The sequence below is a fragment of the Rhipicephalus sanguineus genome, chromosome 1 (genome assembly GCF_013339695.2).
Source record: "Rhipicephalus sanguineus isolate Rsan-2018 chromosome 1, BIME_Rsan_1.4, whole genome shotgun sequence".
Taxonomy (NCBI): Eukaryota; Metazoa; Arthropoda; class Arachnida; order Ixodida; family Ixodidae; genus Rhipicephalus; species Rhipicephalus sanguineus.
The window spans coordinates 268,439,568-268,454,106 of record NC_051176.1 but is presented as its reverse complement, the minus strand read 5'-3'; the positions used below and the strand labels follow the sequence as shown (position 1 = coordinate 268,454,106).

The 14,539-nt window shown below is 49.6% G+C and overlaps 1 protein-coding gene across 1 annotated transcript in view; it reads right to left on the bottom strand.

Annotated features, from left to right (window-relative positions):
• The window catches only part of LOC119378938 (Krueppel-like factor 6), a 366,644-nt gene extending 352,774 nt beyond the window's left edge, over positions 1-13,870 (bottom strand). Inside the window, exon 1 of the mRNA XM_037648034.2 lies at positions 13,377-13,870. Coding sequence (XP_037503962.1) covers positions 13,377-13,478 — 102 coding nt within the window. The 5' untranslated portion in view covers positions 13,479-13,870. The remainder of the gene's footprint in view (positions 1-13,376) is intronic.
• Positions 13,871-14,539: the final 669 nt, after the last annotated feature.

The window sequence follows — 14,539 nt, the reverse complement described above, 5'->3', positions numbered from 1 at the left end:
GAGTTGAAGCATAAAATAACACGCCTGTAAAATGTATAGTTTTCAGTAACCGCGCCTCATACAGTGCTGTTGACAAATGCGACAAAAGAAGAGGAAATTCTGCTTTTAGCGTAAATGCGTCGGTCAACATGAGCGCCACGGACAGGGAATAAGAAAGAATAAACAGTAAAGAGCTGGGAGGCAGGGTTCCCGACGAGAGTGTTTTAAGAGCCAAAATATGTGCAAGTACAAGAAGGGTGCCGTTTCTTGCAGCCAGCAGTAAAAGTTTTACGTTCAGTGCAAGACACATGTATGTATCGCTCTCTGGTTGCGGTGGACTTTCAGTTACTTTGTTTTCATACAGCCATAAATGACACACGATGCTGTCTGAAATAGTGAAAAGTGGTGATGTCTGGACAACATGCAGCGCAGACTTGGAACAAAAAAACAAAAAAAAGAATCGAAGCGCCAATAGACAACACGTCTCATCTCAATGATCCGCTGACGACAAACCTTTAACCCATGCAGCGCACGCCTCGTGCAACACTGAAAATTTACGGCCGACCCGTTTCCGGTGCTCCCCATTTCCACACGCTGCCTCTCGATTTCAATTCCATTTCGGTCTGCGTGCAATAAGACGCAAAAGTTGCATCGCGGATGCACTGAGCCGTCCAACTGCAAATTCGAACGCCTGGTTACTGGACCATGATGCCGCCGAGGCGTCACCAGCGTATAATGCGCGCACGCTTCGCACGCCGCATTCCTTTTCCTCGGCAGTGGAACGAAACCCCACAGGCGACAGGCTTACGGAATGCCGGCAAGCGGCTAAGCGCTTCTTCGATCATACGAGGCTTGCGCAAGGCGGACAGGAGACTCGCGACGCCGTTCCGTACCGACGCGCATGCACGGTCTGCAACGTCAGCCTGCCGACACGCAACTTTGGTACGGGCGACGGGATCGAAGTTCCACATCCGTGCGGCGGTGTCGAAATGCCAGCACATCGGCGCCGGCGAGACAGCCGAGCCGCTACATCTTCGTCGGCGCGCGCCTTTGCACCAACCTCGGGATGGTGCCTCCAGCGCCGTGCCCCTTCGGAGCTCGCGCGCAAGCCACAAACGCCAGCTGCCAGCGCGCGTTTCCGACGCCGCCGCCGCCGCCGCCTGAGCATGGCACGCGCGCGCACGGCGCCGCAGCTGCTGCACGCGCTGACAGCTAAGGCACCAGCTGTGGCTGCCCTTCCGTGTCCGCTAATAACGACCGCACATCCTTAATTGATCGGCATCCTCCCCTGGCCAGACGAAGACCCCAAAGACCCGTTGAGCGAAGCCCGGCCGACCGTATTTCGGCGCCGCGAGCAGCACCCTCCTTCATTTTCCAGCGGATTCGCCCCTCTTTTTCTCTCTCCCACAGCAACTCGAATGGCCCGCACGCTTTTCACTCGGGACCTCGTCCACAAGCAATATCAAAGATACAACCTAAGTTGGTCATTCGTAAATATGGTGTTAGTGTAACGAACAAGAAACGCATGGCCTTGAAGGCACCTTTAGCAAAAGCGCGCAATGAATAATAACAGCAGAAAAACAACCTTTTCGGCAAGCAACTCACCGCCTTGCCGTTATCTTAGACATATCAATTCACCGTCTTTTTTTTTTTTTTTTTTTCAGACAACGTCTGCATGGTGAGATAAGGCGGAAACACTAGCTGTATCGAAAGGACCAGAGATAACAAAAAGAATAAATGACACAATTAATGAAAAGCAAAAGAAGAATACCAAAAGGAAGTCACATCATTAAGTGCGGTAACGGAAGCAGATGCGCATTGCTCGCGTGAGCCAGCGCACGTATAAAGAAGAACCCGCCAGGTGTATGAGACGATGCGGCCGGCTGTTTTCAATGATGTAGGACTTGCACGAGGCCGCGGTCGGGCGCTTCCTTAAAAAGGGCAGTTTTGCTGACTGAGCGATATAGGAACCTTCATAAACGCGCCTACGTTAATTTCAAGTGCGCGAAAGAACTCGCGATAGCCAACGAAACGATGAACTGTTTGCTTTCCCTTCAGCCATTCCAGCGGTTTTGAAAGAGGGGTAATATTTTTCAGGCAGGGGGCTTATCCAAATAGCTTTCGCGCCAAGAGACAAAATGAGGAGGAAATCCAATTGCCAGGCAAAAGCAAATGAAGAAAGTAAGCGTGAGTAAGTGGACACAGGACAAAGAGATGCGTTTCACAGTCAGACGCGTTTCCCCCTCTGCAGCTTTGAGAAGGGGCAGCGAAAAAAAAAAAAAGCTACACTCACAACACACGGCCACGCCGGTGTTCGTCAGCCGGGCTCGAGTCCTCCGCAAACAGAGCTGCGGTTTCACTCGGGTCTCCCGCTGTAGATGTTCCTGCCCTCTTGACACTGGCGAGCACCTCGGCATTGTTGCTTTTGTCGGTGGTTATTTTTGCAGGGGCCTCTAAGCGAACTAAGGGCCTCCGCAAATGAAGCTCTTCTGGAGGAAAGCTCTTCCGACACTTTTTTTTTTTCCGTTCCTCGACAGCTCTAGTTTTCCTCAAGGGAACACAGAGGTTCGCGGTCTGTCTCGACAGAGGGCAACAAATTGCGGCTCTAATATATTACGTCCGGGGAGAGTCGGCAGTATAAGGTACTGCCAGTTTGTCAGTCTCTATACGTGGTTAGCAGTGATGCGGAATCGTTAATCGGGCAGCCCTATCCGCGACAACGAGAGCCATACCATACGTACACGTATCTCGAATGCACGGGTTATGGTACGGATGCTGGATAGATGCTCCGCATTCGGGTGCCACTGCAAATTTGCGCCAGTGAAGCGGAAATCAACGCGAAATCCCACATTTGGCACCGTGTGCTTCCAAGGTTTTACAGTGGAACCACACAGTTATTGCAGAGTAGTCCCTCAAAAGTAGCACAGTATACAAACAGAAATCACGTGCGTGTTTTGGTAATCACTCATTTTTTTTAATAATCTTATTGTTGTTACGCACCGTCTAATCAGTCGCGACTCCTGGTGACACATGTGTATATGACCACCACTGAGACCTACATTTATTACATTTTACTTAAGCTCCTACAGAAGTTTGTTTCCCTGAAGCATCTAGAACGATACCATATCACCATCTTGTGCACGGCGATCCTTGTTTTCTCTTAACTTCCACTTTGGCTAACATCACTTTACACTCCATTGAACTGATGCTTCGAATGGCACGCTGGCAGCTGAATTAAGTTTGCTTCAAAAGAATATTCAGGGTTGATCTCTCTTATGAGTCATGGTCGAGATATGATCTCATTATACTACACGGAAAGAAACGTAATTGCGTGACCTGCTTTCAGTGAGATGTCGGGCGCGTAATAATTTGTAACACCCTAACTGACGTGTAGAAGAAAGTACAAATATTTCTGGAGGTTGGCAACATGGAGGTATGAACAACGTTTGCACCAACAGCTAGCGGCAGTAAGCTGACTGTGCGAAGTAAACGAGAGCGCGGCTGATCAGGAGAACGCGAGACCGTCGGCCCGACTCGGGGGTGCAGACGCGAAAGAAGGGGATCCCAATATCCGCAGGCGCCGAAGGCGCAGCCATGGAACCACCGCGCCACAAGCATGAGGTCCGCAGAGAAAAGGGCCCAGTTGAGACGGGTATACGTGATCCAATTACCCGTGACAACCACCGCAGCATGCAATCGGCCTCTCTCCCGCGGCCCCGTTGTTTAGAAGTGCCGCGCAGCAGGACCACCGCATAACACATTCCGTTCACCTATCGCCGGCTTGGAATGCGGGAAAGATAGCAAAAAGGCGACGACTTCGAAAGCCCAGGGCAAGCGCAGTGGGCCAGCCAGTCTTGAAAGTCGCCGGCGCGTCTTCTTTCTCGCCGCGCTTCTTTTTGCTGCATATCTTTTACGGCAGTGGACGGGCCCCGAGATAAGGAAAGAAAAATTGAAAAAATATATATATATCTCGTGGCGAAAGTCGGACCCCGCGGGACGGCGCGTGAAAAGACGCATGCGGAAGAGGGGCGACACACAGCGCCTCGCTCACCCCGCCTGCTGAGACTCGGGTGTTTGCCGCGCTGTCGTATTGTCTCAAGCATTGCTGCTGTCTTCGCTCAAAACGAAGGACGACGGCGGCCCGATCGTGCGTGTGTGTAGGCACTGTTGCTCCTTGGCGGAACCCCCCGTGGCGGCTTTGCTACTGCGGGCGCCACGAACTGCGCGGCCGCGTAATCAAACTTTCCCGCCGGGAAAAGAAACCTGTTTTTGTCGGCGGAGAAGAGCCGGGGGGATTCTTCGGCTTTTTTTTCCTCTCTTACTTTGTTTCTAATACGTATACCCCCTCCCCCTTCTTGCGTGTTCTTACGTGCGCTTATAATCGCTTCTCGAGACACCTGCACCGCCTGATCCGCTCAATCTCGACGGGATCGATAAAGCTAAAAACGGCAACAAATCCGAAGCGGAGGGTCGCTCAGCAAGCCGCAGAAGATGAGTCCGCCGCAATCTTGCTTACGTGCATGTCTCGAAGCACGCAAGGCAAGCACTAATCACCGATTCAACAAGAACAAGAAGTCGGCTTGATGAAGAGCCCTTATGATACCCCTCCCCCTCACAAACGCGCGCGCATAAAATAAGAAAGAAGCGAAGGGAAGAAAACATGGCCCCCTTGTTTTTCTCTCGTTCTTCAGTTCTTCAGAGCCACGAGTGCTGGTATAAAGACCGCCCATTCTCCCTTCAGGCGGTGAGAGCTGGGATGAGCTGCCCACTCTGTTATACCTCGAACCGTGTTGACGATTCACCTCTCGCTACAGGTTAAAATTGAAGCTGTGTTCTCGCACGAAGCGTACTGCTACAGACCGTGTTTCTGAACGATCCATCTCATTCTCCAGAACAGCGCAAGTCATCACGCTTCATTACTACATGAAGCAAGAAACAAACACATAGCGTCACCCGAGGCATCGAGCATAGCCATGGTTGAGTGAGCGTATTCACAGCCAGTGCAAGCACAAGCACGGACACGTTCGCATAGGTTATCGATAAAAGCTTTTTAAAGGTATAAACAAACAGTCGCGAGCATTACGCGTTCAGGCGGTAGGTAACGTAACAACTGAGTGCATGGCAAACCGAAGGAGCTCCCGCAGCATTTCCGGCGCACTCGTGCAAGCAAGCAGGTGTATTATTCTGCAGGCCGCACGATCACAACGATGAGAGAGGCATGGAAAGGCCGGCCGGAAAGGCAGCAGCCGAGCTCGTCGTCAGCTGCCGGCCATCCGCCGCCTGCGCTCCATTTAACCGTGGCGCGCCTAAAAGTGGCTGCTTGGCGGGGCCTTTTAGAAGGAAAGGGGTGAGCGAGCGAAGGCAGCGCCAACCCGTGCCAGACAAGCCATACGCTGAGTAAATAAATTATGTCACGGTCTTCGGTCCGCTCTTTGCTTTTTGCGACCCGCATCTCTTTGCTTTTCTGTCCTGCCTCCCGGGCGGCAGCACCTGTTCGCTCGCGTATACGGGCGGCGGCCCTGCGAGCGTCTCGTCGCTGAGGCAGCAGCACGCCGCCGAAGAGTCATCGGCGCGCCGTATCCACGCTAAAACATGCGTCTGTCGTATCTCAATCGGGCCCGCTAATCAGCGAGAAAGCCGAAGGGGGGCGCGCGCGCACAGCACCACTATGCCGCTGCACCACGCCCGCCGCACCAAGAGACCGGGGAGGAAGTTTCAAGTACTAACATCCCCGCCCCCTTTTTTTTTCTTTCCGCATGGTGAATCCGATATTTCTCCGCCTTCTTGGTTTTGGATATCAGTTTTTTTTAATTTTTCGTTCGGTGTAAAACGCTTGTTTCCACTTTCTCTCTTCTTTAAGCATCCCGCACTTTTTCTTTCTTTTACGAACGCGCGCTGTCAGAGCGCCATGGCAATTTTCGGAGTAGCGCTGGAGCGTGCGCAAGGAGACGCAGCGTCATTTACGTCGTCCCCCGGCGGAAGATGCGAAAAGAGCGCGGCGGGATCCAGGAGGGACGAGAACGACCCGCTCCGGCCGAGACACACAAATCCTCCCATTTTCCGTTTTAAAACCCGGCCAAGGCGGTTGCGCAAACCCTGATCGGGGAGGTTCTTCGCTGCCGAGGCCCTGTGATGCGGTCCCAGCAGGAGGAGGAGGCAGCTGACGTTAGGCGTGACGGCAGCGAATATACTACACGCGCTTCCGCGGGCTGCAAACTCGGTACACACACATGCAGCGGTGCACTTGTCGACGTAAGCAAAACCTGCTAAAAACTAAAACACGCCGAGCGTGGATGGTATATATGCGCGTATGGCCTGTACCTATAATGCTCTAACTATACAATCAAGCCGTCATTTGCGCAAATATCCGTCCCCCAGTCTTCAGTTTGATGATTACAGCCTGAAAGTTTGGCGATCGTGCATCAGGAAGTTGTCTGCTGCTGCTGCTACTAGTAGCAGCAGCAACAGTCAACTCTTAAAACAGCGGTCAACAGTAGCACTACTACTGCTACTACTACTACTACTACTATATACCTGCATCCTGCTATGTACCTGCATCCTCCGCTCTGAGGGCAAGGCATATATGCGTGGCCTAAATCATCGATCCTTGCAGCGGTGCATGGCAAAGGCAAAGAAGCCACGTCTCGTCCACTGGCTTGCGTTGCCCAACAGACAATAGTTGCGTATCGAAGAAGCGGCGCCATCCCAAGTATATACGCCACTTGCTCAGCGATTCGACTGCTGCATTGACTATGCGCTCCGAGGACCATATAGCAACAAGAAAGGGAACGGACTAAGAAGCGGTACAAGAGAGGATCATGCTATCTATCAGAGGATACAATGCGCTTACTTAGCGCAAGGGAGGCCCATGGGAGACGCGCGAGGCTAAAGGTATATAGACAACTGAAAAGAATGTCAAAAGGCGCTCGAACCATTGCGTGCTCTCCGAGATATTCGCTGCGGACATATGTTCATGCGTAAATAATGCCGTTGACAGCGCGGAGCGAGCGGTCGACTACACGCCAGCAGGTATACCGTTCGGTGCCCTCGAAGGTGAATTCATATAGCTCGAATATTCGAATTTGATCGCACACTGCCGCTTTACAAGGACTTGATGAATGGCGCAGCAACGAAGTCAACAAGCTTCCGTGCCGACTATCCTTCACACAGACGGACGAAGAAACGTGCCAACAAAAATGTAAAATAACGTCTATAGGGAAATAAGCGTCAAGTCCATACAACAGCTATGCAAAAACACTATTTCACAGTCGTTCCACTAATAGAATACGCGAGAGACGAAGCAGCCTCGGTGCTATGGATCACGCCTATCACAGGATATTGGTGTAAGGAACTATTTAGAATGACAGCAAGTTTATCTATCGTTTGTTCATGAGTTTCGAAAATGAAGGTAAAAAGAATTGTAAGAAAAACACGAGAAGTATGGCGTTTGTGGAGCTCTTCCTTTAGCTTTTGTCGGCGTTTGATTTCTCTCTCGCTCACTTTTTTTTTTATACGCCAGGTTTTCCAATCTTGTGATGAACGACATGCTGCGACTGCAGAGATGCAAAGAGGGAGAAAGAAAGCAGCGGAGAACAATGCCTGTTCAACGACCTCGCGAGGTCACACCCGCTAAGCACAATCAGCAGCGCCGCCCGAGGTGTCTCAACGGGCGGCCGATTATAAGATACGCATTCGCACTAAGTTCGAATCAACGGCCTTTGCACCGCAAAGGTGTTTCTCCTCTGCTGTGGAGGAACCACCTCAAGTTTGTATCTTTCGTTTTTATTTATTTAGATCCAGCTGTCATGCAGTCGGCTCCTCATGGATTCCACTGCATGCACTTTGCTGCTTTCAGGTCTCTTTACTGTAATTTTTCAAAACCGCATGTTACGATGGAGCCGTTATAATTAAATGGTCAATTATAAAGCACACGTTAGGACGTACGTACATACTATAGTTATATGGCTTCAGTACGGTGAGAGCTGCGGGTTCGTAGACAAATTGCACCATCGTAAACGAAAAAAAAAAAAAAGGTTGCTTAATTAATACTTCTATGCTTACAGTCCTGTGGTAGCAATTGCCGTTCCTTCATTATAACCGAAAATTAAGAAAACAGGTTCCGCGTCAGACCACTTCAACCGCAGACATCGACTGTATGCTCCCAAACATTTTATACGTTCATACGTTATTGATCTCAATAACGGATATCTTTCTTTTCGCCGCCTTTACATTTTCCAACACTCATAATCGACATCCAAAACAGTGTACCACCCTAACCCCGTGCTTAGCAACCAAAGCTTCATCACATGGTGCCGAGCGCTCAAACACCTAACCCCGTCGGTCTTCCGTTGTTATCGTATACTGCTGCGGTGATTCCTCTGTCAATGATTATTTGAGAAACAAGGATCATAACGACCCCGTTAGAGGTAAGCGGCAACAAATCGTAAAGTCAAAGCCGTCTTATAGTAATAAAATTTCTTGCAATCAATCGTTAATACGGCTCTTCAAGCTGCTGCACGTGCTAAGGGGAAGTTGACGCGCACCCTCCGCTAATCCTGGAATACGACAGATCGTCACGAAGTATATCCCCATCAGGGGCCGCATCCCCTCTCAGAGAAAACTCCATACGCGAGTTATTCCTTTTTTTTTTTTTTTTGCGTCCTCAGAAGCTAAACTGCAAACACTTCGCAGCGAGTCTACAGGCACGTAGAAAGGAAACCGAAGAATCGAGACAGCTTGCGCAGCTGGGAGCAGATAATGTGAATAACCTCGAAAAAACGTGGAGAATAAAAAGCAAGTATATTGACACTGCCTTTTTTTTTTTTTTGCTTCCTTTCGCGAATCGCCCTGCACACAGCTAGCTCATGGCTTGCTGTGCGGTTGCACAGACTTTAATTAAAAGAGGAAGGAAACGGACAAATAGCGTAATGGATGTGAAACGACTCGTCTAGCCAGCCGGGCGCCGCAGTGCGCAACGAGATGTACTATATACGGGCGGTCGTGGTTTTTGCTCGCGCACTCCCGTCTCTGCTGCGCCAAGAAGATGAGCGACCGAAAGAAGAAGGGAGGCGGTTCTTGCTCCTCGTTCTGTTCGCTAAATTGGCCTGCAAGGACGCCGGCCAACGCAGTGTAACGACTAAGGGATGCACGTGCTGCACAAGGACACCCCTGCATGGAACGAACAGTGTACACCAAACGCAACCGCCAATCCCGAAAACGCAGTTGATGCCGGCTCCTTTTGCTGTCACCGAATAGAAGGAGCACCACGCTGGGATCGGGATTAATACGAACTAAAACATGTTGAACACCTATAACGGAAGCTCTCAACTTATATAGGATGATTCGTGGGCAGTAAGCCCGATATAGATAGGTTCGGCTCCCATCAGGGGTAAGTTGTTTTTGCGTTCACCTTCATTTCGCTTTAACCAACCGTTTCTACACTTCAATAAGAAAAGAAACAAAAAAATAATTTCCCCTAAGCCTTCCTTCGCTTCGATTAATGTTGATTTCCTATCGTTGTAACTAACAAAGATCGTCACCTTCGTCTCATTTCTTCGTGTACACTTCTCTCTCTCTTTTCCCCTTAATTTCATTTTGTCTGTGAGCTACAGGAGCACATCACCCGCACTCATGTGGAAGAAGATAACCGTGGTACGTACGTACTCGGTAAATGAGAGCGGCCAACCTAAAGTAAAAACTTAGCGGGACAGATAAGAACCCTTTATAAGAGTGTTTACCTCCGCTAGATTGCGGCGTCCTAAATGGCTCCATTTGTCAGGGTATCAGTATACAGCTAGTCGGGCAGAGAAACGCTCGACAGCTGTCATTCAGTGAATGTAGGTTGATCGCAACTGAGGACGACCAACGTTGCGACATTGTAGTTTTCGCCAAATGAAGTTCCCGCTGTGAAGACGTCGAAAATGTCGTTCGTGTTTAGCCCTTAGGACACCCACAACCTTCCCTCTCTTTTGCCTCGCGTGATGCGTTAAACCAATCGCATACATGAGCTGATAATCATTCACCCACTATCAGAGAACTGACATAATACGAGACGGATAGACACACACAGACACACAGCTGACGGTGATGGAGGTGGATTGCTGTTACATCAATTCACAACGTAAGTGCAACTACAATCGCACTCTGTAACGTAACAATCCACCTCGCGGTATACAAAGAGCCGCTACATGCCACTCAATATTATGTACGAAACAGCTACCATAATTTCTTCAACAGAGGCATCTAATACCATCAAAACAGCCTCAGCGATTTTCAATGCGGTTCGACGAGCTCCTGACAGGCGACGTTATATCGTAAACTCTGTGTATTTGTTTTTCGGTCTTATCCGAGCAGCGGAGTTAGCGCCAGATTACATCAACTAAAGTGAACGATAACGCCGATAATTGCACGCTTTTATAGAGCATGACATACGGCTGTAAAGTGAATACGGCTTACTAACTTTTACTAAACACGGCAACCGACTCTTGACCGATTGTTCATCTACTTAAATCTTTTTGATAATTTTCTTGTAAAATGGGAATGAGTTCCATAACAAACGAAACGGTATTCAAAATATTATCAACTTTTGGTTGTTAAGGAACTTTTGCGAGCGATGAAAGAGTCAATAAAAACGGTCCACAGCTAAATCACGTAGCGGAGTAACAGTGCCTCTAACACCGCGGAACGAACAGTGAAATTCGTTGCGCACTTAACGAGCTGCGAGCACTTCAACCTTAGAGCGAATTACCTGTCCGGCTATCGAGCTAATGAGCCAACAGGCTTAAGCACGCCCAGCTAAGAAAGAAAGAAAAGTTGTTTTCACCTACTTCAGTTGCCCTGTTGTTGCTGTTCTTTTCTTTTTTAATCATCGCTTTCATGAGAAAGAGAGAGAGAAACGGCATGCGAGAAGTGCAGCTTTCCTTGAACTCTCCCCTCGAGGGTACAGTGATAAGCCTCCGCATCGTCACAGCATGGGCGACTTACGAGTACAGGTATGTAGACAGAACAACTTCGCGCCTCTAGACTTTGTGGCGCGCTTTGGTCAGTGTACTAGAAAAGTCTCGCAGCTAAGCGAGATGAAACTGTCCGCAATGCGGCAGAGCATACGAGCGGAAGGAGAGAGAAAAGTAGAAGACACCAACTCGCTGCACACGCTTTCCAGACGTCGCTGCGGGCAGTGGTAAATATGTACACAGTGGCCGCCCCCAGTGCAAGAGGTACTGGGTTCGACCCCCAGTGCTGCCAGCCACCAACAGGTATTTACACGTCATCTATCGCTTGAATACAAATGCTCTAGGTGAGGACTGTACTCGTTGACCTCCGTGTCGGACACCTCGTTACCCTGCCTAGTTTCCAATTCTTTTCAAGTGGCTCTTTAACACACACCATTACGTCCAGCAATCTATCAATATTTTTAAATATTAATGGATCGCGATATTGTGCTTTCACGTAGATGACAACAAAAGATATAAGGGAGCCCATCTTTAATATCTCGCTTCCCATTTTTCTTTCTTTCTTTGATTATTTTTTAGCTTCACCTGACAATGGCGTACACAAAAGCAAAAAGAATAGTTACAACTGGGGCGCAAGGGTGTAGGTCATATCAGGAAGGGTCAGTAGCTCGCCACTTTTGCTGTAGGATTCATGTCACCCGTGAGTCGCAACTCATTACTTGTTCATTACACACATGCACAACCACGTAAAGTGAAAAAAATAAATAAAAACAAATCTCAGTCTGAGAGTTGTTTTTACTTTACGCGCGGCTGTTTCTGTTAACTATACACTGCTACATTATCGGCAGTAAATGTCGCACACATTGCAGTGACATTTTGCGGCTCTTTCGTGGCTAGCATACGGCTTTGACATGTACGAAACAGCGTGCATCAATGGAATAAAATGACGTAATCGAAATTTCCTCCACAACTACACCTCTCTGAACGCATGGGTGAGTACAGCATCCTGTTATATTATTGTGAGATAACATTATGATGCTGTACTGATAACATATTGACGCAGGTTAACGTGTTTACTCACCGAATCAAGGCAATCAGTCAGTCGGAAAAAAGAATCTTTTAACCGCCGAACAAACAAATCGCCCATTTCTTTGAAGTGCACACATTTAGCTCGCACAAATTAACACGCCACGCCGCGATGGCTCATCCCTCATAATTTCTTCCGCACAATACGGACCACGTATGGAAGCATAATATATAAACATGTCCTTTAGCGCCGCAAATGCGCGCAGCGTTGACTGATATCGCCTTAGCAACGGAACGTGTACGTATACGTCAATGTAACATGGTACAGTCGACGATGTTTATACGAATGAGAGACTTTCGTTCGGGTTAAGCGCGAATACGCATTAGATGCTGCACATATATGCGCGAAATTAATCGAACTATCTCAAGTAGGCCAAAGTGTGACGATCATTAGCAAAGCGGCATCAGCATATAAAAAAAAGCAGAAAAAGCGCTAAAACATGAACATGCAAAGGCCGCGCGAGTAGACGGGACGGCTCAGCGAGCAGCTTTGGAGACCACGAACACAACGAACAAAAAACTGACATCCGACGAAGGCCCGACGCGCCAACGATCCCGCCGTCGGGACGCCAACGGACGACCGGCACAGAGGGAGAGAAGGAGATAGAACAAAAGTCGGCACACGAACACGGAGACTCCTCTACACGATTCGGAGTTAACGCTGACCCCAATCGCAACAAACCGCTTCATATTCATCTCACAATGCAATCGTAGCGGTCAGGGTTTAAGAAATACACCCGGCAACATAACGAGCCAGGAGAAGGGTCACGCAAAAAAAAAAAAAAACAAATACGGCGCAGACAGCGAAAGCCCCGGCGCGCAAGATCATCGGCGGCGCGAGGTCCCGTGATGCCGCGCGGGAAAAAGGCTCGAAAATAGCGCCTCACCGGCGGCGGCCCGTTTGAAAACGGCCGGTGGCGCGCGCTAGCTTTCCGCAGCATTGCGGAACACGACACCAGCAGAGCGGGGAGACTTCCCGTTTCCAGGGCAGGTGGGGGACAGCTGCTCAGAACTCCACGCCGTGCGCCTAATATTGTTAGACGAACAGCAGGTGAAAACACGGAAGCTCCCAGCTCCGAAACGGAGAAATGTTTCACCATAGCAAAACATGCATAGCGCTTGACACATCAAACAGCTTCTGCATACGCGATGACGCTACATGTCAGGTGCCGGAAAGCAAAGACAACATACCGAATGCCAGAGAAAAAAAAAAGTGGAGGAGAAGGTGGCCAGAACTTTCATTTGCCGGCATACATCGTGTTGTCAATGCTTTCGGCACCGTTAATATAATGTCGCTCAGAAAAAAAAAATACAACAAATAAACAAGAACTACGCGAAAGCACGCCCACACCGACTGACCTGTTGCCAGAAATCCTCCAGCGACGGCTGGGCCGGGAAAAAACCAGTGTCGTGGATCGCTTGCAGCTCATGAAAGATATTTCCACTCGGCAAGATGTCCATGGTTGATGCGGGGGTGACTTGGATGTCCCAAGCGAGAGACGGGCACGAAAGAACAAAAACAACGAAAACAAAACGGCAACTTGTCAGTTAGAGCAGCGACCAGGTGCTAGATGAACTTTTCGATGGCACAACTCTCGCCGACGACGGTAGTGAAATCCTGGACATCGCTGCCAGTCGGCCCAGATGCGGCCACCGCTATAACGGCATGTTCGTGGCGTGCACCAAACAGCTCAACGCATGCGGAGGCGTCACGGAGATCCAAGGCACTCGTTACGCCAAGCACGCGCACCGCCTGTGGGAACCAGCGGAGTGCCGAGGCGCAGGCGCTCTTTCCATTTGCGAGCAGACGCTCACTCGCGCTCGCACCGCCGGCGCGTCTAGCCTCGAACCCGGTCGACGACAACGCCACGCTCGCTGCGCCGAGAGTAGATGCGTGCCTACCCTCTCACTCTCTGAGTGGCGCCTTTGCCGCCAGGCGGTGACCGAGCGCTGCCTCCCACGGGACGGCGAAACTCGGCGCGGGACTCTCACCTGCCTGCAAGAAACGTGCCTTTGCAAGCTCAACAGTGCGAGCGCTGGAAAGCGCGCGTATGTTGATCGCATACCTGTAACCTTATCTCGCGCCTCCGTCTCCTTGGGATGCGTCATGCTTTGACTACATGTCGGAAAGTCTTGCGCCATCGCCGATAGTACCCGAGCTTTCGTGCCGCATTCCACGTCTCTGAGTGCTCCGAGTAACTTCGTTTTTGTTGTTCCTTGCTGACAAAACGGCCCCGGAATATTCCCACCTCCACGCGTTTCTCATCTGGAAATTATGCCGGATAACATGTACAAATTACGCAATCTGCCACTAATGACGGACAAAAACAAAATGCTGCCATTAGAAAATAAAAAAAGTGGTGTTAAACTTTTTCCATAATCGGTCTCTCTCACTACTGCAAAAAATAAAATCGATAATTATCTGTCCATATTGTGACAATCCGTCGTAATTTCGTGTTTTTTAGTCGACTGCTGGTGAGTGAACCGTACTTCACCCGTTTCTTTACTTATTTATTATTAGT